Source organism: Nomascus leucogenys, chromosome 10, assembly GCF_006542625.1.
Source record: "Nomascus leucogenys isolate Asia chromosome 10, Asia_NLE_v1, whole genome shotgun sequence".
NCBI lineage: Eukaryota > Metazoa > Chordata > Mammalia > Primates > Hylobatidae > Nomascus > Nomascus leucogenys.
In genome coordinates, this window is record NC_044390.1 from 51,159,069 (window position 1) to 51,185,334 (window position 26,266).

At 38.8% G+C, this 26,266-nt stretch overlaps 1 protein-coding gene across 3 annotated transcripts in view; it reads right to left on the minus strand.

The window, feature by feature from the left end:
- Window positions 1-834: 834 nt before the first annotated feature.
- Window positions 835-26,266, minus strand: part of ZNF253 (zinc finger protein 253) — an 85,557-nt gene continuing 60,125 nt past the window's right edge. The window contains exons 2-4 of one of the 3 annotated variants that reach the window (XM_030820305.1): window positions 16,377-16,503; window positions 15,777-15,872; window positions 835-3,617 (exon numbers count right to left, since the gene is read on the minus strand). In XM_030820305.1, coding sequence (XP_030676165.1) covers window positions 2,344-3,617; window positions 15,777-15,872; window positions 16,377-16,503 — 1,497 coding nt within the window. In that variant the 3' untranslated portion in view covers window positions 835-2,343. The remainder of the gene's footprint in view (window positions 3,618-15,776; window positions 15,873-16,376; window positions 16,504-26,266) is intronic. The other 2 variants (XM_030820306.1, XM_030820307.1) reach the window with 2 other exon arrangements.

Here is a 26,266-nt window from a genome sequence, read left to right on the forward strand (position 1 = left end):
AATAAGAAAAAAATAGGCAGGGTGGGGTGGCTCATGCCTGTAATCCCAGCACTTTGGGAGGCCAAGGTGGGCGGATCACTTCAGGTCCGAGAACTCCCAGGTTCAAGCAATTCTCTTGCCTCAGCCTCCTGAATAGCTGGAATTATAGGCATGTGCCATCATGCCCAGCTGATTTTTGTATTTTTAGTAGAGATGGGGTTTCTCCATGTTGGTCAGGCTGGTCTCAATCTCCTGACCTCAAGTGATCCATCTGCCTCAGCATCCCAAAGTGCTAGGATTACAGGCATGAGCCACTGCGCCCATCCCATACAACTTTATATTTAAAAAACCATAAACATTATATTAAAACCTGTCTAAACTAATAAATATATCTGGCTGTATTTTAATATTTTTAACTATAATTAATAATTTCTTTCTCTCAGTATAATGTAGAAAAGGATTACTCTGAAACCCCACCTTATTTTTTATCTTTGTTTATTAATATTTCATTATGATTTTTGAAAAAAGTTTTAAGATGTTCTGCATACATGTTAATGCAGGTTAGACCATCCAAAAGACATTCAAAGCATCAACATTAAGTCATAGGATGTGATTATACAAATGAGAACATGAACCCCCAGCTTACACATTACTTAATATCAGTTAACTACGAAGAGCCTCTCCCTTCTATTTTCATCATGCATCTTACATTTTAATGTCCTTACTCTTTTATAGAAAAGGTCATACATAATGCCCAACTAATAAAAAACAATCTCTAATATCTCCAATGCAACAACAATTGATCACATGCTTTCACATGTGAATACAATAGGAATAAAATAACATAAAGCAATGTGAAAGCTGTATTATATCATTATTCACTTTTCAAAAAGATTTTTTCAAGAAAACAAATATACTTTCAATGTAATTACAGTGCTTCAAAAATCCACTTTAAAATTATATAGAAATAATTTATCTAACATCTGTAGCTGTGATTAGTTTTTATACTGAACATTCTGATTTAATGTAATGTCTGAAGTGTCTGCACCTTAATTATTCTATGGAAAATTCTCTGATATTTACATAGAATCAATTTTGAATTAAATATTTTTTTGTATTTACTGCATCTGCAAAAATATATTTTGGTATAAACCCTCTGGTGTTTCCTAAGCTGTAGTTTTTGGAAAAGAAAAAAAGTCTTTCCATTCATTACATTTGCGGTACTATTCTCAATATAAATTCCCTTGATTCCCTCAAACAAAGCTTGAGCAACTGCTTCAGGGTTTTCCTCTAGTACTAAATGTGTGCACTAAGATCTGTGACACAAGTAAAGGCACTACAACCCCCTTTATATTTGTAATGCCTGTCTTCAGAATAAACATTCTTCACTTTAAAGACTTCTATTTTCTGAAAGATTTTTTGACAGTAATTGCGCTTTTAATGCTTTATTAACTAAGAACCTTCTTCTGTTCAGTAAGATGTGAGTAGGCATTAATGGCTTTTCCATATTCTTTGTATTTGTACAATTTTTCTCAAGGATAAGAGCTTTCCTGTGAAATAAGGTATAAGCACTAATAAAATATTTTGCCACATTCTTCACACTTATGGGAGTTTTGGAAGTATGAATTATATCACCCACAATCATGTATGACAATCATATAAGGGCTTTGTCACATTTTATACATTTCTAGGGTATTACACTAGTATAATTTATTTTTATGTACAGGAAATTTGGAGGTGTTGGTAAAAGCACTGTCGCATCTTTCAGGTTTCTAGATTTCCTCTTCAGCATGAATTATCACCATGTCTCTTAAGAATTAAGAACTTGTAGCCAGGCATGGTGGCTCACGCCTGTAACCCCAGCACTTTGGAAGGCCAAGGCAGGTGGATTACCTGAGATCAGGAGTTCGAGACCAGCCTGGCTGACATTGTGAAACCCCATCTCTACTAAAAATACAAAAAATTAGCCAGGCGTGGTGTTGGGCACCTGTAATCCCGGCTACTTGGGAGGCTGAGGCAGAAGAATGGCTTAAACCCAGGAGGCAGAGGTTGCAGTGAGCCAAGATCATGTCATTGCACTCCAGCCTTGGTGACAAGAGTGAAACTCCATCTCGAAAAAAAAAAAAAAAAAAAAGGAATTGAGAACTTGTTATGGGTTTTGCCACATTCTTCACACCTGTAGGGTTTCTGTTTGGTATGAATTATGTGTAATGAGGGTTGAGAACTTCCTTAAAAAGCTTTGTCATATTCTTAATATTTGTAGGGTTTATGTTCCATATAAATTCTCATATTTAGCCAGAGTCCAGGGCTGGTTAAAGGCTTTCCCACATTCATCACATTCATAGGGTTTCCCTCCAGTATGAATTATCTTATGCTAATTAAAAGTGGAGGAACATTTAAAAGATTTGTCACATTCTTCACTATGTAGGGGTTTCGTTCAATATGAATTTTCTTATGTTTATTAAGGTCTGAGGACCAGTTAAAAGCTTTGCCACATTCTTCACATTTGTAAGGTTTCTCTCCAGTATGAATTCTCTTATGTGTAGTTAGAGTTGAGGATGCAGTAAAGGATTTGCCACATTCTTCACATTTGTAGGGTTTCTCTCCAGTATGAGTTCTTTTATGTTTGGAGAGGATTGAGGGCCAGGTAAAGGTTTTGCCACATTCATCACATTTGTAGGGTTTCTCTCCAGTATGAATTTTCTCATGTGAAAAAAGGGTTGTGGAATGGTTAAAAGCTTTGCCACATTCTCTACATCTGTAGGGTTTCTCTCCAGTATGAAGTATCTTATGTGTAGTAAGGTGTGAGGATAGGTGAAAAGCTTTGCCACATTCTTCACATTTGTAGGGCTTCTCTCCTGTATGAATTCTCTTATGTATAGTAAGGTTAGAGCAGTGCTTAAAGGATTTGCCACATTCTTCACATTTGTAGGGTTTCCCTCTAGTATGAATTTTCTTATGTGTAGTAACGTGTGAGGGGTGCTTAAAGGCTTTGCCACATTCTTCACATTTGTAAGGTTTCTCTCCAGTATGAACTATCTTATGTGTAGTAAGGTCTGTGGATCGGTTGAAGGCTTTGCCACATTCTTCACATTTGTAGGGTTTCTCTCCAGTATGAATTTTCTTATGTGTAGTAAGGTTTGAGGACTGCTTAAAGGCTTTGCCACATTCTTCACATCTGTAGGGTTTCTCTCCGGTATGAATTCTTTTATGTGTAGTAAGGTTTGCAGATTGGTTAAAAGCTTTGCCACATTCTTCACATCTGTAAGGTTTCTCTCCAGTATGAATTTTCTTATGCGTAGTAAGGGTTGAGGACCGTTTAAAAGCTTTGCCACATATTATACATTTGAAAAGATTTATTCCAGTATGTCTTATCTTATATGTGTTTGAATTTGAAAACTTATGAAAGACTTTTCCATATTTATCACATTGAAATATTTTTTTCTGGGTAGTTGTCAAACATTGGTTAAGTCCATTATAACCTCCTTTGTGCACCTTATGCTCACCCAAGCTTTTACAGCCTTTTTTTAACTGTAAATTGTCATGTCTGCATTTTTCATATCTTCTCAGCATCCCTATTTGGAAAGAATCTTGTATGTTCTCTGGCCAAAGGTCTTGGGCAAAATGAGAACTTATAACTAAAAGAAACAATAAAAACACATTACTTCAATTGCTAGACTCAGATAAATATACATTACAAATCTAACCTATAAAATTATACAAACTACATAAGCAAGATGACATAGCAAAATACCACCAGTTCTAACTTCTTCCTAGACATATAAATGTAACAAAAACATACTGACAAAAATAAAATTGTAAAAAATTTATAAATGAGTTAAGTGTGTGAAGGGCCCCAGGTGAGCAGAATGCAAATAGCCACATAGAAGAAAAAGAAAGCTCTGTTAGTTATACCCGACACAGCTCTTCCTGCTGCCCAGTATAACATTGTGCTTTTAAAAGTAAATTGCCAGTTGGGCATGGTGGCTTATGCCTGTAATCACAGCACTTTGGGAGGCTGAGGTGGGTGGATCATGAGGTCAGGAGTTCAAGACAAGCCTGGTCAAGATGGTGAAACCTTGTCTCTACTAAAAATAGAAAAAATTAGCCAGGCATGGTGGCGGGCACATTTAATCCCAGCTACTTGGAAGGCTGTGGCAGAGAATTGCTTGAGCCAGGGAGGCAAAGCCTGCAGTGAGCCAAGATTACACCACTGCACTCCAGTCTGGGCAACAGAGCGAGACGCCATCTCAAAAAAAAAAAAAAAAAATTAAATTGTTGGCCAGGCATGATGGCTAATGCCTGTAACCCCAGCACTTTGGTAAGGCAAGGCAGGTGGATCACCTAAGGTGAGGAGACTGAGACCAGCCTGACCAACATGGTGAAACCCTATCTCAACTAAAAATACAGAAAATTAGCCAGGCATGGTAACAGGTACCTGTAATCCCAGCTACCTGGAGGCTGAGGCAGAATTGCTCCAACTGTGGAGACGAAGATTGTAGTGAGCTAAGATTATGCCACTGCTCTCCAGCCTAGGTAAGAGAGTGAGACTCTGTCTCACACACAAACACACGCAAATATAAATTGCCAACTCCTGGTTTTTTTAAAAAAATAAGAATAATAGGCCGGGCTCGGTGGCTCAAGCCTGTAATCCCAGCACTTTGGGAGGCCGAGGCGGGCGGATCACGAGGTCAGGAGATCGAGACCATCCTGGCTAACACGGTGAAACCCCGTCTCTACTAAAAATACAAAAAAAAAAATTAGCCGGGCGTGTGGCGGGCGCCTGTAGTCCCAGCTACTCGGGAGGCTGAGGCAGGAGAATGGCGAGAACCCGGGAGGCAGAGCTTGCAGTGAGCCGAGATCGCGCCACTGCACTCCAGCCTGGAGGACAGAGCAAGACTCCGTCTCAAAAATAAATAAATAAATAAGAAAAATATTGGCACATACATCTTTATATCTGGCATCTATGAACTTTTTTAGGTACCGGCTAATGTTTCCCATAACATAAAATGCTGAAATAGTGATATGTTAGAATGACAGTTTGAGTCTGCTGAGTCTAAAAGTAAATGTTACAGAAGCAGAGAAACTGCAGTAATCCAAACAGGAATGGCTATAGCAAGTGATTACTGATTATTAAGAAGAAATATGAATAAGCTGATTTAACTAAACAATAAACACCAAATTTTAGACAAGACACATCCTGAAAGCATGTTTGAGAAACTCCCAGAATCTCTAGCCAAAACAATTGATTTCAGACTACACAAGGACAAAACTATATTATAAAGATTGGAACAGGTAGCTTTTTGTTAATGCCTGAATCTCAATCAAAGATTACAATGTACACAAAATATTTGGGCAACATGGCCCATCAAAAAAATTAGAAAATTTTCAAAAGTGACCATAAAAAGTGTATAAAGTAATTTTTAAAATTCAGAATAAATTGAACAGGCCAAGCTTGGAAGCTCATTCCTGTAATTCTAACACATTGGGAAGCCAAGGTAGGAAAATCACATGAGGTCAGGAGTTTGAGACCAGCCTGGCCAACATGGTGAAATCCTGTAACTACTAAAAATACAAAAATTAGCTGGGTGTGGTGGCATGTGCCTGTAATCCCAGCTACTTAGGAAACTGACACACAAGAATTGCTTGAACCCAAGACGGGAAGGTTGCAGTGAGTGACTGTACCGCTGCTGGCCAGGCTGGGCAACAGAGCAAGGCTGTCTCAAAAAAAAACAAAATAGGACAGGAACAGTGGCTCATGCCTGTAATCCCAGCACTTTGAGAGGCTGGGGTGGGTGGACCATTTGAGGTCAGGAGTTCAAGATCAGCCTGGCCAACAGAGTGAAAGCCTATCTCTACTAAAAATACAAAAATCAGCCAAATGTGGCAGTATGCACCTGTAATCCCAGCTACTGGGAGAGTGAGGCAGGAGACTCACTTGAACCTGGGAGGGGTAGGTTGCTGTGAGCCAAGATCATGCCACTGCAACTCTAGCCTGGACGATAGAGTGAGACTCTGTCTCAGAAAATAAATAAATAAATAAATAAATAAATAAATAAATAAATAACATAAAAGAAATTGAATGATATTCAGTAAGTGAAATAGGAACACAGACCACTACTGAAGATCAGAAAAATGAGGATAACAAGAAAAAATATTAAAATAGAAAAAAACAAAAATTGTGGCTATAAAAAATACAAAAAATAACTTAAAAATTTCTTAAAAGAAAAAATAATGTAAATATGAAGAAGCTGAACAAACCAGGATACACAAAAAGATATTTATCACAAACACACCTAAAAGCAAAATTTCAAAAATCACAGATAAGAAGAGAATTTTAGGTACTGCAAGATAAAAATGATGTGTCATTTATAAGCATAGTCTTATAAGATAACCAGTGAATTTATCAAAAAAAATTTTTGCAGAAAATATTACCATCAGCAAAATCATACTACCATATAAAAAGGAGTCCTTCCAAAATAACCAAATCCTAAGAAAGTATATTGGCACTGCATATGCCCTACCTATCAAAGATGCTGAAAGAAGTTTCTTCCACTGAAAATAACATAATAAAAGAAAACAACACATGATCATATGAAAATACATAACTTTCTGGAAAAGATATGCACATATACAAAAATAGAATTCCTTACTTATTATCATAATGGCACAGAAAACACTTTTAGTTATTCTCTAAAATGCAAAAGACAGAAGTAGAGGAATTATTATAACCTTTGTTAATGAATATATAACATAAAAAGTAGAATTAGCAAAATCAATAACAAAGTTAAAGGCAGATGTAATGAAGAATTTTTGCATGCAACTGAAGTTAATATTTTACTGCATTAAAGTATACTGTTGGATCTTTTAGAGGTTTTATGTAATCCCCTAGATACCACTAAGAAAATATCTGCCTAGATACACGAAAGAAAATAAGAAAAAAAATTAAAAGCATATCAATACAAAAATTAAAAAAACACAAAAAAAAAAACAGAGAAAAAGAGACAAAGATAAAAGAATCAAATAAAACAATTAATAAAATAACATTGGCCAGGCGCAGTCACTCACATCTGTAATCCCAGCACATTGGGAGGCCAAGGCGGATGAATCACCGGAGGTCAGGAGTCCAAGACCAGCCTGGCCAACATGGCATAACCCCATCTCTACTAAAAATACCAAAAATTAGCCAGGCACGGTGGTGGGTGCCTGTAATCCCAGCTACACAGGAGGCTGAGACAGGAGAATTACTTGAACCTGGGAGGCAGAGGTTGCAGTGAGCCAAGATTGTACCATTTCACTCCAGCCTGTATGACAGACCAAGATTCCGTCTCAGTATAAATAAATAAATAAATAACATTAGTTTTTTTCTTTCAGAAAACTATTTAAATATATATAATTATCTTTCCAGTCAAGAAACATACTTTCAATAAAAAGGTTTATTAAAAAAATTTAATCAGCCTGACCAGCATGGTGAAACCCCATCTCTACTAAAAATACAAAAATTAGCCAGGCATGGTGGTGCATGCCTGTAATTCCAGCTACTCAGGAGGCTGAGGTAGGAGAATCGCTTGAACAAGTGCACTCAGTCTGAGTGGCAGAGTGAGACTTCTTCTAAAAAAAAAAAAAAAAAATTAAAAATCAAGATCCAACTTGCTTTTCTACAAGTCACCTGAGGTCTGATGACAAAGACTGAAAGTGGCAAGATGGAAGTAGAAATTTCATGTAAATATTAACAAAATGAGAGCAGAACAGGTCAAAATAATATTACACAAGCTACATCTTAAGTCAAAAACTGTCATATTTTATAAAATGTACTTTAAGTCAAAACTTCAAAAAGACAAAGAAGGACAATATATAGATCACCTGAGGTCAGGCATTCAAGACCAGCCCGGCCATCATGGTGAAATCCCGTCACTAGTAAAAATACAAAAAAATTAGCCAGGTGTGGTGGCAGATGCCTTTAATCCCAGCTACTCAGAAGGCTGAGGCAGGAAAATCGCTTGAACCCGGGAAGCATAGGTTGCAGTGAGCTGAGATCGCACAATAGTACTTCAGCCTGAGCAACAAGAGTGAAATTCCGTCACAAAAGAAAATAAATAAATACATAAATAAATAAATATGGCCGGGCACGGTGGCTCACGCTTGTAATCCCAGCACTTTGGGAGGCCGAGGCAGGTGGATCATGAGGTCAGGAGATCGAGACCACGGTGAAACCCCGTCTCTACTAAAAATGCAAAAAATTAGCTGGGCGTGGTGGCGGGCGCCTGTAGTCCCAGCTACTCGGAGAGGCTGAGGCAGGAGAATGGCGTGACCCCGGGAGGTGGAGCTTGCAGTGAGCCGAGATCGCGCCACTGCACTCCAGCCTGGGCAACAGAGCGAGACTCTGTCTCGAAAAAAAAAAAAAATTAGCTGGCTGTGGTGGCACATGCCTGTACTCCCAGGTACCTGGGGGGCTGAGGCTGGAGAATTGCTTGAACCCAGGAGGCAGACGCTGAGCCGAGATCGCGCCACTGCACTCCAGCCTGGGTGCCTGGGTGACAGAGCGAGACTCCGTCTCAAAAAAAATAAATAAATAATAAATAAATAAATAAATAAAATTATATATAAAAAAAGAAATAGAAAGCCTGAGTGGTTTTTTAAAAAGCATACAGTACCCTGCCTACAAGAGACTCATTTTGCATTGAGTCAAATAGGCTGAAAATAAAAAATGAAAAAAAAAATGTATATTCCATGAAAATAGCAACCACAATTGAATGATGTGGTCGTAATTATATTACACATAATATGCCTTAGGTCAGGTACTACCATGAGACATAGACTGATATTATAGTAAAGTGAGTTGATTTAGCAGGAATCTATAACTGTAATATTTATCTATTTATATAAATGTGTGTATATAACATCAGGGCTCCAAAACATATAAAGCAACTATTGACAAAAGTGAAGCAAGACACACATGGCAACATAATAATTGTAGACATCAAGACCCCATTTGCAATAATAAATATAAAATTCAGATAAAAAATAAGAAACAGAAAACTTAGCTAACATTATAGACTATATTAATTATTTTGCATATAGAGGAATACTTGACAGTGCATAATTTATAAAGGAAAAGGTTTATTTGGCTCACAGTTTGGCAGACTGTATAAGAAGTGTGTGCCAGCATCTGCTTCTGGTGAGGATTTCAGGAAGCTTAAAATCATGGTGGAAGGCAAAGAGTAACTGGACGTGTTATATGGTAAGAGACAGAGCAAGTGTGAGGTGAAGGACCCAGGTTCTTTTAATGAACCAGCTCTCATTTGAACTAATAGAATGAAAAGGTTTTGGTTACCAAGAGGATATACCAAGCCATTCATGAGAAATTTGCCCCCATGATCCAAACGTGTCCCACCAGGTCCCACAACCAACATTGAGGATTTATATTGCAGCATGAGGTTTGGACAACATGAATATCCAAACCATGTTATAGACCAACTAGGCTTCACAGACACATACAAAACTCTCCAGTCAAAACCAAGATAATACACAATATTCTTATTTGCATCTGGTGTATTCTGTTAGGACACAGAGCAAGTTTTATTAAATTTTAAAATACTGACTGGGAACAGTGGCTCTTGCCTATAATCCTAACATTTTGGGAGACCAAGGTAACAGAATCCCCTGGGGCCAAAAGTTTGAAACCAGCCTGGGCAACATATTGACATCCTAACACTACAAACAAGCACACAATTAGCCAGACATGGTAGTGCATGTCTGTAGTCCTAGCTACTCAGGAAACTGATGTGAAAGGATCACTTGAGCCCAGGAGACTGAGGCTACAGTGAACCAAAATTATGCTACTGCACTCCAGCCTGGATGACGGTAAGATCTTGTCTCAAAACAACAACAACAACAACAAAATTTAAAAAGACTAAAATTGTACATTGTGTGTTTTCTAACAAAAACTGAATGAAACTAGGAATTAAAAGCAAAAGTCAAATGGCAAATTCAAAAGTATGTGAATATAAAACACACTCTTCAACATATTCTTGCTCAGGGGTCAAAAAATTTCATTGTTCAGGCTGGGCGCGGTGGCTCACGCTTGTAATCCCAGCACTTTGGGAGGCCGAGGCGGGAGGATCACGAGGTCAGGAGATCGAGACCACGGTGAAACCCCGTCTCTACTAAAAAGTACAAAAAAATTAGCCGGGCGTGGTGGTGGGCACCTGTAGTCCCAGCTACTCGGAGAGGCTGAGGCAGGAGAATGGCGTGAACCAGGGAGGCGGAGCTTGCAATGAGCCGAGATCGCGCCACTGCACTCCAGCCTGGGCGATAGAGCGAGACTCCATCTCAAAAAAAATAAAAAAATATATATATATTTTAAATAAAATACTTAGACAAAATAAACAAATCTTTTAGAAAAAATACAAAACAAGCCGGGCACGGTGGCTGATGCCTGTAATCCCAGCACTTTGGGAGGCTAAGGCGGGCGGATCATGAGGTCAGGAGATCGAGACCATCCTGGCTAACACGGTGAAACCCCGTCTTTACTAAAAATACAAAAAACGTAGCCGGGCATGGTGGCGGGCGCCTGTAGTCCCAGCTACTTGGGAGGCTGAGGCAGGAGAATGGCGTAAACCCAGGAAGCAGAGCTTGCAGTGAGCTGAGATTGCGCTACTGCACTCCAGCCTGGGTGACAGAGCAGGACTCCGTCTCAAAAAAGAAAGAAAGAAAGAAAAAATACAAAAAAAAAAGACATGACATTGGTCTTGGCACCATTTTCTTAGGTACGACATTAAATGTTTGAGCAACAAATAAAAGAACAAAAAAGTTTAACTACACTATACTTAAAAATTTCCAAAAGAAAAAAATTTCAGGAGTGACAACGTCCCTTAGAAAATAGCTGAAAACATTTACATATTACTTGTTAAAGGAGTTAATATTCAAAATATATAAATGACTCTTAAAACAGTAAATTTGAATAACTTGATTTAGAAATGGACAAATTCTCAAAAAAATACACAAAATGGGAAAATGCATTTGAAAGCGCACACAAAATTACTAATTTGTGGAGAAATGAAAAAAGAAACATAACAAACAAAATCACCTCACACCCATTAGAATGGCCACTATAATTTTTTTTAATACACCAAATCTGTTGATGATGCAGTAAGAATGAAACCCATGTTGACTGCTGGTGGAAAATAATGATGCAGCCATTATTTTAAAATGTTAGAAATGTTCCTCATTTATAAATCTTTATCTAAAATACGTAACACAGGCGAGGTGCAGTGGCTCAAGCCTGTAATCATAGCACACTGGGAGGCCGAGATGGGCAGATCACCTGAGGTCAGAAGTTCAAAACCAGCCTGGCCACCATGGTGAAACACCATGTCTACTAAAAATACAAAAACTAGATGGGTGATGTTACGTGCACCTGTAATCCCAGGAACTTGGGAGGCTGAGGTAGGAGAATTGCTTGAACCCCAAAGGCAGAGGTTGCAGTGTGCCAAGATTGCACGACTACACTCCAGCCTGGGAGACTCAATCTCAAAAAAAAAATAAAAATAAAAACAACAAACAACAAAAGAAACAAAATATGTAACACAGGACCTGGAAGACATATTTGAAAATATATGTTTATTGTACCAGTATTCACAAAAGTCAAAAGGCTGAAGCAACCCAGATGTCTCTTGATTTATAAACATATCAAAAATGTAACATATACATATGATGGAATATTATTCCACCTTAAAAATAACAATCTTGTCACATTTTAAGATGAAGATTGAGAATATTATGTCACCTGAATTAAACCAGTAACAAAATTATGGATACTATATGATTCCACTTATATGAGATATCTTTTTTTTTTTTTTTGAGACGGAGTTTCACTCTTGTTGACCAGGCTGGAGTGTGCAATGGCCCGATCTTGGCTCACTACAACCTCCACCTCCCAGGTTCAAGCGATTTTCCTATCTCAGCCTCCCAAGCAGCTGGGATTATAGGCATATGCCACCATGCCCAGCTAACTTTTTTGTATTTTTAGTAGAGACAGGGTTTCTCCATGTTGGTCAGGCTGGTTTCAAACTCCCAATCTCAGGTGATCTGCCTGCCTCAGCCTCCCAAAGTGATGGGATTACAGGTGTAAGCCACCACACCCAGCTATATGAGGTATCATAAGTAGTCAAAAATCATAAAACAGAAAGTTGAAGGTTTGTCTGTCAAGGGCTGGAGAGAGGGTAAAATGAGCAGTTGTTACTTAATGGGAATTAAGTTTTAGTTTTATAAGATGTAAAGTTTCTAGAAGTCTTTTGCATAACTGTGAATATACTTAACATGCCTGAAATGAACAACTTTTTTTTGAGACAGGGTCTCACTCTGTCCCCCAACCTGCAGTGTAGTGGCACAATTTTGACTCCCTCTCAATCTCCCAAGTAGCTGGGACCACAGGTGCACACCACCAATGCTTGGCTATTATTAAATTTTTTTATAGAGAGAGGTCTCCATATGTTCCCCAGGCGGCTCTTAAACTTTTGGGCTCCAGGTATCCTCCTGCCTTGGCCTCACAAAATCCTGGGATTACAGAGAGCCACAACCACGCTTGGCCCTGAAATGTACACTTCAATAGATTTAAGACAGTAAATTTTATGTTATGTGTTTTTAAAATAAGTTTTAAAGAAAAACGGAAAAAAATACAGAATTATAAATCCTTTTGAAAATTACCTTCAAATCACAAAAGTGTTTTTCTCACAAAAGGAAATATATATTCATCATTAAACACATGGAAAAAATAAAACTATCTCAATGACTGCTCACTTAAGATAAAACTACCATCGAAAATCAGCTAAGAAAGAATATAAGATAAGCCATAACTAAAATTGGGGTCATATTTATAGATAAACACACATACATATGTAATCTGATTGTAATAAACATGCATAATTTATCTTTTTTTTTTTTTTCGAGACGGAGTCTCGTACTGTTGCCTGGGCTGGAGTGCAATCATGCGATCTTGGCTCACTGCAACCTCCACCTCCCGGGTTCAAGCGATTCTCCTGCCTCAGCCTCCCAAGTAGCTGGGATTACAGATGCCCGCCACCATGCCCAGCTAATTTTTTGTATTTTTAGTAGAGACGGGGTTTCACTATGTCAGCCAGGCTGGTCTCGAACTCCTGACCTCGTGATCCACCCACCTCAGCCTCCCAAAGTGTTGGGATTACAGGCATGAGCCACCATGCCCGGCAATTTATCTCTTAATTAAACCTCAAATTGACTTAAAGTGTACAAACAGAATTGCATATTGTCTAAAACTGTAATACAAAAGTAAAACCAAGACACAATAAACTGATGTTAAGAAACCTACACTAAGGCCAGACACAGTGACTCACACCTGTAATCCCAGCTCCTTGCAATGCTGAGACATTAGAACTGCTTGAACCTGAAAGGATATTCAGTCTGTCTAAAAATGAAATGGAATTACAACTACCCAAGACCCTGTAACAAGCCAACTAAAGCTGGACCCAAATGCAGACCCAGCAGCCTTGTGACCAAGCTATAACCCCTCTTCACTAAAAATTCAGAGAGTATCTCATCACCCTAAGGGCCCAATAAAAGAAGATCTTTACCTTCTAAAATCAGTTTATGAAAACTTGAAGAGGTGTTCGCTCCACCAAATTTAGATACCAATACAAAACTGTATTGTGCCCATTGTCAATGCTTCTTTTTTTTAATTGAGACAGAGTTTCGCTCTTGTTGCCCAGGCTGGAGTGCAATGGTCTGATCTCAGCTCACTGCAACCTCCGCCTCCCGGATTCAAGCGATTATCCTATCTCAGCCTCCTGAGGAGCTGGGATTATAGGTGCATGTCACCACACCTGGCTAACTTTTGTATTTTTAGTAAAAACGAGGTTTCATCATATTGGTCAGGCTTGTCTCGAACTCCTGACCTCAGGTGATCCACCTGCCTTGCCCTCTCAACGTGCTGGGATTACAGGTGTGAGTCAGGGAGCCCAGCCAATGCTTCTATTTTAATGTAGCACTGGAAGTATGTGGCAGAAGAATTAGTCAAAGAAATAAAGAAAATCCATTGAAATTGAAAAAAAAAATAAGTAAAAAGTTGCTGTTTGTAGATTATACAATCATATATTTAAAAAACCATAAACAGTACATTAAACCCTGTCTAAACTAATAAATACAGTCAGTAAATTAGCAAAACATAAAATTAACATACAAGTATATGTATGGTTTCATACACTTTATTTATTTATTTATTTATTTATTTATTTATTTATTATTTTTTTTTTTTGAGAAGGAGTCTAACTCTTTTGCCCAGCCTGAAGTGCAATGGGGTGATCTCGGCTCACTGCAACCTCTGCCTTCCAGGTTCAAGTGATACTCCTGTCTCAGCCTAATGAGTTGCTGGGATTACGGGCATGCGCCACCATGCCCAGTGAATTTTTGTAGTTTCAGTAGAGACAGGGTTTCTCTACGTTGGTCAGGCTGGTCTCGAACTCCTGATCTCAGGTGATCCATGCACTTTGGTCTCCCAAAGTGCTAGGATTACAGGCGTGATCTAGTACTATGGCAGACCACCCCCAGCTATGGTTCCATACACTTAAACTGCACCCAGCTACAGTTTCATACACTTAAAGCAAACTATCTGATAAAATAGAGAAAAAAATCTTATTTACTATAGCATTAAATATAAATTTCAGAGAAAAAAATTAACCAAGGATGTAAAAAACCTTTACAATAAAAAAATCAATAAAAAAGGGAAGGTCCAAATGAATTTTAAAATATTTTATGTCTTTGGATTGAAAGAATAAATATTAATAAAGTGCCATATTATCCAAAGTGATCTATAGATTCAACACACTTCCTATCAAAATTGCAGTGGCATTTTTTTCACAGTAATGGAAAATTCAATTCTAAAATTTACATGAAACTAAAATAAACTTTGAATAGCCAAAGCAATCTTGAGGAAAAGGAACAAAGCAGAAGAATATCATACTTATAATTTCAAACTATATTTGAAGACTTTTATAGTAATAAAAACAGAATGGACTGTGCAGAAAAATAAAAAAATGCAAGATAAACTAATACTCTCACACATTTCAGACCTGATGCAAAAAGAGGACTTAAAAAAATAGTTTTAGTTTCTCAAAATTATGCAGATATTTGTGTGTTCCCAAAACAATGGAAAAGCAGCCAGATTGTGCAGTCTCTCTCTTTTTTTTTTTTTTGTGAGATGGAATCTCGTTCTGTTGTCCAGGCTGGAGTGCGATGGCATGATCTCGGCTCACTGCAACCTCCACCTCCTAGGTTCAAGTGATTCTCCTGACTCAAACCTCCCAAGTAGCTGGGATTACAGGTGCCCACCACCACGCCCAGCTAATTTTTGTATTTTTAGTAGAAACAGAGTTTCATCATGTTGGTCAGGCTAATCACGACTTCTGACCTCATGTGATCCACGTGCCTTGGCCTCCCAATATTCTGGGAGTACAGGTGTGAGCCACCACGCCCAGCCCGCGCAGTCTTTTACATGCCATGAAGAGGACTTTGGCTCTCACTTTGAACTTGAAGGAAGCTCACCAAAGGAGAAGTAGAATTGTTAGAGAATTTAAAAGCATAAGACAGAAGATGCCCCTTTGTGGGAGCAAAATTAAAAAAAAAACAAAAAACACAAAACAGCTGCCCAGGACCTATTTCCTTTGGAACACAGCTTCCAGAATCACATTTTAAAGACTGGCTTTCTCTTTGACATTGGGACCTTTTATCTGTCGTCTGTTGTATTCGTTTTCACTCATACCTACCTGGGGGTTTGGCAATCATCTCATGTCTCTCCATAGTTAAAGGTTTTTTTCCTTGCTCCAGACAGGTGATCAGGTCTGGCTTAGAGACAACAATACCTGTTTTATTAAAAATAAATAACATGAATCTTGCTCATATTCTCCAATTACAAGCTAGTAATGTGCTCAGCAGAGAGGATGTGATAAAATATTCCAGTAAATTAATACCAAAATAATAATTTATAACAGAAATTTCTAAATATTTAGAAAATACTTTCAATTTGTAGGTTTCTTAATTTTACTACCTGGTACTACTGAATCAAAAATTGGTGGTGGCAATGAGATTTTCAGGTGGGGGCAACAATATTTTAGGCTACTAATTTCTGGAATTACCATTAATTTAGAGTGAAGAATACAGCTCAACTCAGGAATATGGAAAGTTTGGATTAAGATTAAACTTGTTGAAGAAATTATTTTCTAAATAAACAAATTCTGAAGATTTTCTGGAAAAAATGGATCTGAAACTCCTTTATCCAAAGAATAAATTACTAAAAAACATTCTACAAAAAAGAGAAATAAAACCTTTAGGGTATATTATGAATTATGTATTAAAGTTATCCTCACCAAGGAAGACCAGGTTACTGTAGTTCTCTAACATCACATCCCTATATAGATTCCGCTGTGCAGTGTCCAGGCAATGCCACTCCTCCAGAGAGAATTCTATGGCCACATCTCTAAATTGCAATGGTCCCTGGAAAACACACACACATAATTACTAAATGGCCATGAGTGGAATTTTTAATTTGGCTTAAGGTGAAATTAGAGACTAAAGAGAACTGGTTCTGACTCTTAGGACTGCCTAAAATTATCCAATAAAATATTTTTCAACCCAAAAATATTCTCTAATGTATTCTCTAACTCTGAGAAAAAAGAGCAGCACAAGATCCACAACATCAGTATATATATGATATTTTTCTAGATAATAGAGTATAAAATTAAGGGAATGAACATGAACATGTACATTTTTGAGTGTCATATTTGCATCATATGGAATGAGTTGTGAATATTTTTCAGATGCAAAAGACATGTTGAGTTAGAAGGCACCTCTCAAATTTTAATATACACAATAAGCTGAAGACCTTGTTGTGCAGGGTTTTTCTTTTTTATTCCGGAAGATCTGGCATAAAGTCTGACCTTTTGAACTTCTAACGAGCTCATCTCTAATGCAAATGTTTTTGGCCCAATAACGGTATTTTGTCAAACATCCAGTAAATGGAAGAGCCTGTGTTTTTCCCATTTTTTCTGGCCTGTAAACAAAGATAAGAGCCTTCATTTTCCAAAGAAAAATACGTAGCAAAAAAGAGAAAAAAGGATAGATGCCAAATTAAATGTGATGGTTTATGCACATCAGCTGCATAAAAATACTTAATGAAGAGAAAAATAATTAACTCTATTGTAAAAAAAAAATCTGTCAGAGAGCTATGTCACTAAGTGAATCATTAACCATTAACTGCACTAGGACAAAATTTTATAACGTGCTAATGCACACAGAAGAACACAGCATCACTGTTGAAATATTCCTCCCAAAGAAAGTAAATAAAATCTGAATTTAACCATAAAGAAACATGTTTTATGCTAACTTCAAAATACAGATAACTACTATGTTCTGTAATTTTTAGTAGGAATTTTAAGTAGGCTTCATTTAGCTCCCTAGAGAGCAGGTATCTTAATTTTCTTTCAGAACTTTCTGGGTAATAACTGCCATCCCTTTTAAATAAGCATTTCCCTAATCCTATCCTGCATAGAGCTAATGGAACACACAGATGGAGCCTCAACATTATATGTTTTCCATCTTTACTAAGGACCACAGTTTTCCCCAATAGAAATCTTGAGTTTTCCCCAATAGAACATCTTTCCGTGTTCAACAGCCACAAAGGGAACATTTTTAATATTGCAGATCATAAATTATTGCTGAGAATCCTGCATGACATATAAAGATGCTATGATGCAGCAAATGTAGAGAAAAAGAAGGCTCTAAGGTATAGAAAATAAATATTTTACAGAGACTCTTGACTATCATACGAATTTTAACAAGTATTTAAACCAAACTCATTAGAAAAAGAAAGCAAAAATAGAGAAGTAAATGTTTGTGAGTACTAAATGCATAGCATTCGAGAAGGCAGAGTGAATACAGCTCTTGATCTGAGACAGAAAAGCCACATTTTTTCCTTCTGCTTCTCTGGAATTCCTTCTCAGATGAGATTTTCTGGACAAATTACACGTGTATCTTGATAATATGCCCTTAAAAGTGTCAGCACCACCTGTTTACCTGCTAGCATGACATCAAATGGCAGAAAGAAAGAAAAAAAACAGAAAAAGTCCACCCTTTTCTGTCCTTTAAAATAGAAGAGATTCAGGAAAAATAAGCTGCTTCATGAAGATAAAAATATAAGTTTCTCCTTTCCTGTCCTCAGGTGCCCTCCCCTGCCACAGACACCAGCAATTTCCGCTACAGTAATGAAAATATGCACCACACTGACCTGTCCCTACCAAACCCAAACAGAACCGGCCCTGTGACCACCCTTTAGTGCAAAGGTGGAACTTAACTCTCATGAATGAGAGCATTGCCTCTAAAGTTTTAATGAGCTTATACATCACTTGTTAATTTTGACTCCACTTTATGTAATATTATTCTGCAGGTTTGAAAAGGGTCCATGAATGAGTGTTTTAAACAAGTTCCCTGTCAATGCTGACGTTGTTCCCCCTGGGCTCATTATTAGCATTAGTTAGAGAAGCAGGCACAGCACAGGGTCCTTTACACTCAGCACTCTTGTCACAACACAAATACTTCTGGTACAAATAAAGACAACTAATCTCCACCCTAAAGTTTTATATTCTTTGCTGGCTCTTTAAAGTTTACAGAAGAAACAGAAAGCAGCAATGTCTGAATAGGTCTATATTTAAAAAACATGTACCCATGTACTAATGCAATGTTTATTGAGCAGGTACTATGTGCTCAAGAGTATGATACAGAGCACTGTGCTGGGCATAACACATTATGTGATTTAGTTCTCATAACACCCTGGAACCTGGTACTAAGGGTTTAATAATTTCCAGGATTTAGATAAAGGGCCCAGCATTTTTATTTCTTCTTCTGTTTCTCCATCATCAACTTTTTAAAAAAATTATATAGAATAAAAGCTAAATGTAGACAGATTTCAAGATAAAGAAAGAGTTTATTTAATGGCCGGGCGCGGTGGCTCATGCCTGTAATCCCAGCACTTTGGGAGGCCGAGGTGGGCGGATCACGAGGTCAGGAGATTGAGACCATCCTGGCTAATATGGTGAAACCCCGTCTCTACTAAAAATACAAAAAAATTAGCCGGGCGTGTGGCGGGCGCCTGCAGTCCCAGCTACTCGGGAGGCTGAGGTGAGAGAATGGCGTGAACCCAGGAGGCAGAGCTTGCAGTGAGCCGAGATCGCGCCACTGCACTCCAGCCTGGGCGACAGAGAGAGACTCCGTCTCAAAAAAAAAAGAGAGAGTTTAATGTACTTTAGAGAAAATTTTATTCTGTTTATATTTACTTTTTTTGTGACTTGTGGAGCAACTACTGGATCTGCAGGAATAGAAACCAAGTTGCTAAATAGAATGTCTCTGTTAGCACTGGATTCACAGAAAACTTAAAAGCTAACACCCTCTAATGCATACTTTGTTTTTCTGATTTATCTGCTTTTGAGTTTCAGTAAATTCTAAGCACCAGCTCTAGAAAGGCAGCAGGATTCACCAACCAAAACTCTGGTCTCTTCTAATCAGTTCTGTGAGGCAAGACTCCAGGGTATGGTCAGACCTAAATAAGGCCTCCAAAAAGGGTGAATCTTAACAGATCTAGGATAGGGTGAGAACCCTATGTAGAATTCTGTTCTCTATGCCACTACGGTACTTCCAGCTTTGTTTTTTCTAAGCTTACCTAAAAGAAACTTAAATCTCAGAGTTTCTGTAATTTTTTTGTTTGTTTGTTTGAGATGGAGTCTCGCTCTGTTGCCCAGGCTGGAGTGCAGTGGCGTGATCTCAGCTAACTGCAAACTCCGCCTCCCGGATTCACGCCATTCTCCTGCCTCAGCCTCCCGAGTAGCTGGGACTACAGGCGCCCGCCACCATGCCTGGCTAATTTTTTTGTATTTTTAGTAGAGACGGGGTTTCACCGTGTTAGCCAGGATGGTCTAGATTTCCTGACCTCGTGATCCGCCCGCCTCGGCCTCCCAAAGTGCGCCTGGCCTGTTTCTGTAATTTTTATATTTTCTAGCCACGGCCCTGTCAACTTTATACTATACACTACTATGCAATTTAAACAAATCCCCAAAGGTTTTCTAGGGTAATTTTTATTTTCTTTTCAGAGACAGAGTCTTGCTCTGTCGCCCAGGCTGGAGCACACTAGCATGATCTCCGCTCGCTGCAACCTCCGCCTCCTAGGTTTAAGCTGTTCTTTTGACTCATCCTCCCGAGTAGCTGAAACTACAGGCGTGTGCCGCCATGCCTAGCTAATTTTTGTATTTTTAGTAAAGACAGCATTTCACCATAATGGCCAGTCTGGTTTGGAACGCCTGACTTTGTGATCCGCCCACTTCGGCCTCCCAAAGTGCTAAAATTACAGGTGTGAGGCACTGCACCAGGCCTTTGTAGGGTAATTTTATTAAAAAATAAACTTATGTGGCCGGGCGCGGTGGCTCCCGCCTGTAATCCCAGCACTTTGGGAGGCCGAGGCAGGCAGATCGCCTGAGGTCAGGAGTTAAAGACCAGCCTGGCCATCATGGTGAAACCCTATCTCTACTAAAAATACAAACAATTAGCTGTGCGTGGTGGTGGGCACCTGTAATCCCAGACACTCTGGAGGCTGAAACAGGAGTATCACTTGAACCCGGGAGGCTAAGGTTTCAGTTAGCTGAGATCCCGCCATTGCACTCCATCCTGGGCGACAGAGACTCCATCTCAAAAAACCAAAAATTAATTATAATAACAATTCTTCTGTTCACGAATATCCCTACAGGTGTAGACATCACAAGTCACAACAACATAAAGAAAGTGGCCTAAATAAAGCCCAAGATTTTGGACACATCTATTTATTGTACCAACCATATGACACATAATTCAATTATTTATCCAGTTGCTAATCTAGACTAAAAGTTTCTGGATTGTAGGAACCATGACTGCTTAATTTTTTTAATGGTTACATGAAATGTAAGGAAATACTTTTTCTATTTGGGTCTCCAGATCTCATCCTTGTTTATCATTCAAGCACCAGAAACTGGAGAAACTCTCATCTGAGTACCAACCAAAGACACCTCTTGTATGAGGGGATGAACAAACACAGGATGACTCATTTCTCCTACACTGAGACAGAAGCAGAATTAACCACACTTTTCAGCCTGACACAATTCTGCTCTGGACATCCTCAAATACCTCAAATGCACCTAAGAGATTGTGAGAGAATTCCCAGTGTCCCTGGGCTGATGGCCCAATGATAAGTCAGGCTGGAGAGACTCGGGCTGATTCTAAATAAAAAACTGCACTGGTGGAGCTCCAGAACCTGGATCCCCCGTTCTGATTTGCTAGCTCTTGGGTAAGAGAAAGAACAAAAACACTCTACTCCAGTATCACATTTTACAGGTAAATATAGTTGTGGTCATGGCTCTGGATACTTCGTGGCCTTGTTCTCTCACTCCTAAGATGCTTATTTACACTTACAGATTCTGCCATCAGATTCTATTTCCTCCTGGAGCCCCTCACATCACTGTAGCAGGTCAATGAACAAGATGTGAAAAATCTCACAGAGCTACACTTCCAAATGGGGGCTATGTCTATGCTGACATCTCACAATACAGAAAATGCCTTTTGTTAGTTTTCCGCACATTCACAATCTAAAGTCCGGCCCTTTTTTGTAAATCCCAGGCAGAGGCCAGACCTTATCTGCAGATTCTAGGTAGGATCCACCTGGCTCTGCATCCTTTGATGTTACAGCAAGTGGAGTACAATCAGAGGAGAGATTCCCTCATGGAGGCTGCTCTAGCACATTCTAAATGATGAGTCTACATGAAAGAAAAAAAAAGCTGACACAACATGAATATAAGTAGACAGTTTATTTGGGTCAAGCTTAAGGATTATAACCTGGCAGCAAAGATTCAAGTTGTCTGGAATCTACAGTTTGATTAGCAGCAGTTACAAGATGATTTGTAAAGACAACAAAACAGGGACACAGAGGGCAGATACAAAGTTGTCAGAATTTTTTTTTTTTTTTTTTTTTTGAGACAGAGTCTCGCTGTCGCCCAGGCTGGAGTGCAGTGGCGCGATCTCGGCTCACTGCAGGCTCCGTCCCCCGGGGTTCACGCCCTTCTCCTGCCTCAGCCTCCCGAGTAGCTGGGACTACAGGCGCCCGCCACCACGCCCGGCTAATTTTTTGTATTTTTAGGAGAGATGGGGTTTCACTGTGTTAGCCAGGATGGTCTCGATCTCCTGACCTCGTGATCCGCCCACCTCGGCCTCCCAAAGTGCTGGGATTATAGGCGTGAGCCACCGCGCCCGGCCCAGAAATTTTTATTTATTAACAGAAATAACATTGATTTTATATATATATATATATATATATATCGTTATGGTTTAGGGTATGGGATATAGTGTCCAATGTGGCACTATTAGCTTAATTTATAGCTACTTGTGACAATAGTGAACAGTTTCAAGAGATGAATACACAGTTCAAAGGGGGGAGAAATACATAACTGCACTTTTTTTTTACATCTGAGTTTGATAAGCAAAAGGACTTGCATTTGTCAAATAAAAGTTTTTTATTTCCCAAATCTCAAAAACTTGGATTCAAAATGTGGAGCTGCAGATTTAGGACCTGAATGGCTGGAGTAGCAGCAGGTATTACCTGCACATTTGTAAGAATTTTAGCAAAAAGAGAAAGGGGAAAGTGGAGATTCTCATGTCTACACATCTACTCAATGCACACATGTTACTCTGATTCGGTCTGTGAGCTCCATGATCTCTGAATCAGTTTCAGGTCTGAAGATGCAAGAGTCATTCTAAGAGAGATAAAACAATTGATCACTGCCCAGTGAAGTTTGTAGAAATGTGGTCTAGCCTCTCTTGAAGTGACTGTAGAGGACTATAGATGCCAAATAGGAAGAGACACAATTCTTCTTGCATATTTAGGGGACAGCTTGCACTTTGCTTCACAACTCTGAGCCAACTAGAAGTAAGCTGAGAGGGAAAGTCCCCTCTAGAGTAAGTTCTGGTTGGCACCCTATGTGTTTGTATAATGTCTGGTAATTCTAGACAGTGTTTGGAAACAATAATTAAAAGAAAAATTTTCTCCAGCCCCAGAAAATCTTCACAATAAGACAAAAGAAAGATAATGGTTTTATTACATAATTGAACTTGAATGTGATATGCATCATCGTCAATCTGCTTAAGAGGCTCCAAAGACAAAAAGATGATCCCTATAAGTAGTCCACAATTAGAAGAATTTCCAGCACCGTGTCACACATAGTTCATCCTAAATTCACCTGGAGACTGAAGAGGCCATCTGTGTATGCTAACTGCTTATATTCAATGACAAACTTTTCACGTCTTCATAACAGGAGGTAGTTTAGCAGCTTGAAGCCAGGTGCCTGCTGAAGGTAGGCTTTCACTCCGCTACAAAAATGGTTGAATAAGGTTCTATCTTTTTGGCTATTTACATTTTAGAGTAGTGGCTCTGTACTCCCTGACACTGGGCTACAGCACTCCTGCTTGCTTTCTCCTGGTTGCTAGTGTCCTCTCTCGACCTATGACATCTGCCACTGAGGCACAGTTCAGAGCACAGCTCAGTTTATGTGAATCCCATTTGCCACAGCAGCACTCTAGTGTCACATCAGAGAGTGAGGCCTGAGCTGCAGCAGCAGAGCCTGCAGGCCTTGTGGGTAGAATTACACCTTCACAATAATGGGAATGGGAGCAGTGTTTCAGCCCCAGTTTCTACTTGTAATGGTGACATGGAAAAAATACTGCTGAATTTCCAGCATGACTCCAGATAGAGATAGCTCCGAAAGTTCTCACTGTGACAGTCCACCTCATTTGGACACCATGGGATAGTAATAGGGCTTCTGAAACAGACACCCAAAGCATTGGAGAGAAAAACAGATCTCCAATCTGAGCCAGATTATTTTGAGAGAAAAATGTAAAAAAGATCTTTAAAAAAAGCTCAGGTTAGATATAAGATTGATCAAATGAGCCAGAAAATGTTCCCCTAAAAGCAATTTCTCTCTAAACACCCAAAGTGCACAGCTACTCTCAGCATGAGAAACATGAGCATTACGAAGAAAGGGGGCAGATTTTCAGAGTAATTTTATAAAGTTTTATTTCCATCTCTGCTGCTCTCTCATCTCCCAGCCACTGAATGGGGGTTCTATATTGAAATACATCTGACAATTTCCAACAACACTTTAAGATGAAGAAATAGAATTCGACTGTGTTCATATAGTGGAATATATTACAACTTGCAACATAGCTAACTGAATAGCTTATTATGGTGTTTGGGTGGCCACATCACCTGTCTTTATTTTTCCTGTAATAGCAGCATTCCAATTTAGTGAAATAAAAGATAATAAAATTGTGTTTACTCATAATTATTCCTATTGAGTAAAGTAATAAACATGTCACACTAATATCTACTCTAACAATTTGGTAGTAAATTTTCTTTGGACATTAGATATAAATATCTAACTATGAATAGTTTTAATGAACTGGTCATAATATATATAGCTTTTTTTTTTTTTTGAGACACAATCTCATTCTGTCACCCAGGCTGGAGTGAAATGGTGCGATCTCAGCTCACTGCAACTTCTGCCTCCCAGGAACAAGCAATTCTCCTGCCTCAGCCTGCCAAGTAGCTGGGATTACAGGCGCGTGCCACCACACCCAGCCAATTTTTTATTTTTAGTAGAGATGGGGTTACACCATGTCAGGCTGGTGTCAAACTCCTGACCTCAGGTAACTAACCTGCCTCAGCCTCTCAAAGTGTTAGAATTACAGGTGTGAGCCACTGCACCTGGCAATGTATGTAGCGTTTTTAAAAACTGCAACTATACTTCAGTTAAAACACTTTATATTTCAAAAGTATAAATAACAATATTAAAATAACCATTTAAGTGAATCATTCAAAGTAAGTATTGTGGCTTTATATTCATACTATTGTAGAAAATATTGTTTTTGGCTCACACCAGTAATACCAGCACTTTTGGAGGCTGAGGCAGGTGGATCGCCTGAGGTCAGGAGTTCGAGACCAGTCTGACCAACATGGCAAAATCCTGTCTCTACTAAAAATACAAAAAAGTAGCCGGACATGGTGGTGCACGCCTGTATTCCCAGCCACTCGGGAGGCTGAGGCAGGAGAATTACTTGAACCCAGAAGGCAGTGATTGCAGTGAGCCGAGATTACACCACTGCACTCCAGCCTGGGCAAGAGTGAGACTGTTTTTTTTTTTTTTAAAAAAAAAAAAAAAAAAGGCCAGGCATGGTGGCTCATGCCTGTAATCCCATCACTTCGGGAGGCTGAGGCAGGCAGATCACCTGAGGTCGGGAGTTCAAGACCAGCCTGACCAACATGGAGAAACCGCATCTCTATTAAAAATACAAAATGAGCTGGGACTGGTGGCTCATGTCTGTAATCCCAGCTACCAGGAGGCTGAGACAGGAAAATTGCTTGAACCTGGGAGGCAGAGTTTGCCTGAGCCAAGATCACACCATTGCTCACCATCCTGGACAACAAGAGCAAAACATCGCCTCAAAAAAAGAAAAAAGTTTAATTTATATTAATGCAGGTTGCCTACAAACCCTACACATAACTATGCTAATTGTTCTGAAGTAATACATAGAAAGCAAGATACAACTACAGACTCCACTGTTTATGCACTGTTCTTGCTTTTGCAGTATAAGTACTTCAGCCTGCAAATATTGGATAATTACCTTGGATAATCAGGTTTCTGTCAAAGAAACTTAATATCTTTTAGTCTTTATCATTCTGCATTGTTAAATTTAATCCTATCTTTTTGCTAAGCTTCTGTGTGCTCTTAAAATGAGCTTTTATCTAAACAAATCTGTGTCTAATTTAAAGGACTAAAAATGAAAAAAATAAACTTTTCAGAAGCAAAAATAAAGCAATAATTCTGAAGTACTACATAAAGATAATCTGGACCCGAAAAAATGACAAAGGGTTTATTTAGCTGTTCATATGATTTACATATATTGCAAAAAAAAGCAAAGTATCTACATATAACCTAAATTCCTTAACAAAAGAGAGAATATCAAAATATTTTTTAAACTTTTTATTTATTTATTATACTTTAAGTTCTGGGGTACATGTGCATAACGTGCAGGTTTATTACATAGGTACACGTGCCATGGAGGTTTGCTGCACCCATAAAACCATCATTTACACTAGGTATTTCTCCTAATGCTGTCCCTCCCCTAGCCCCCCAAC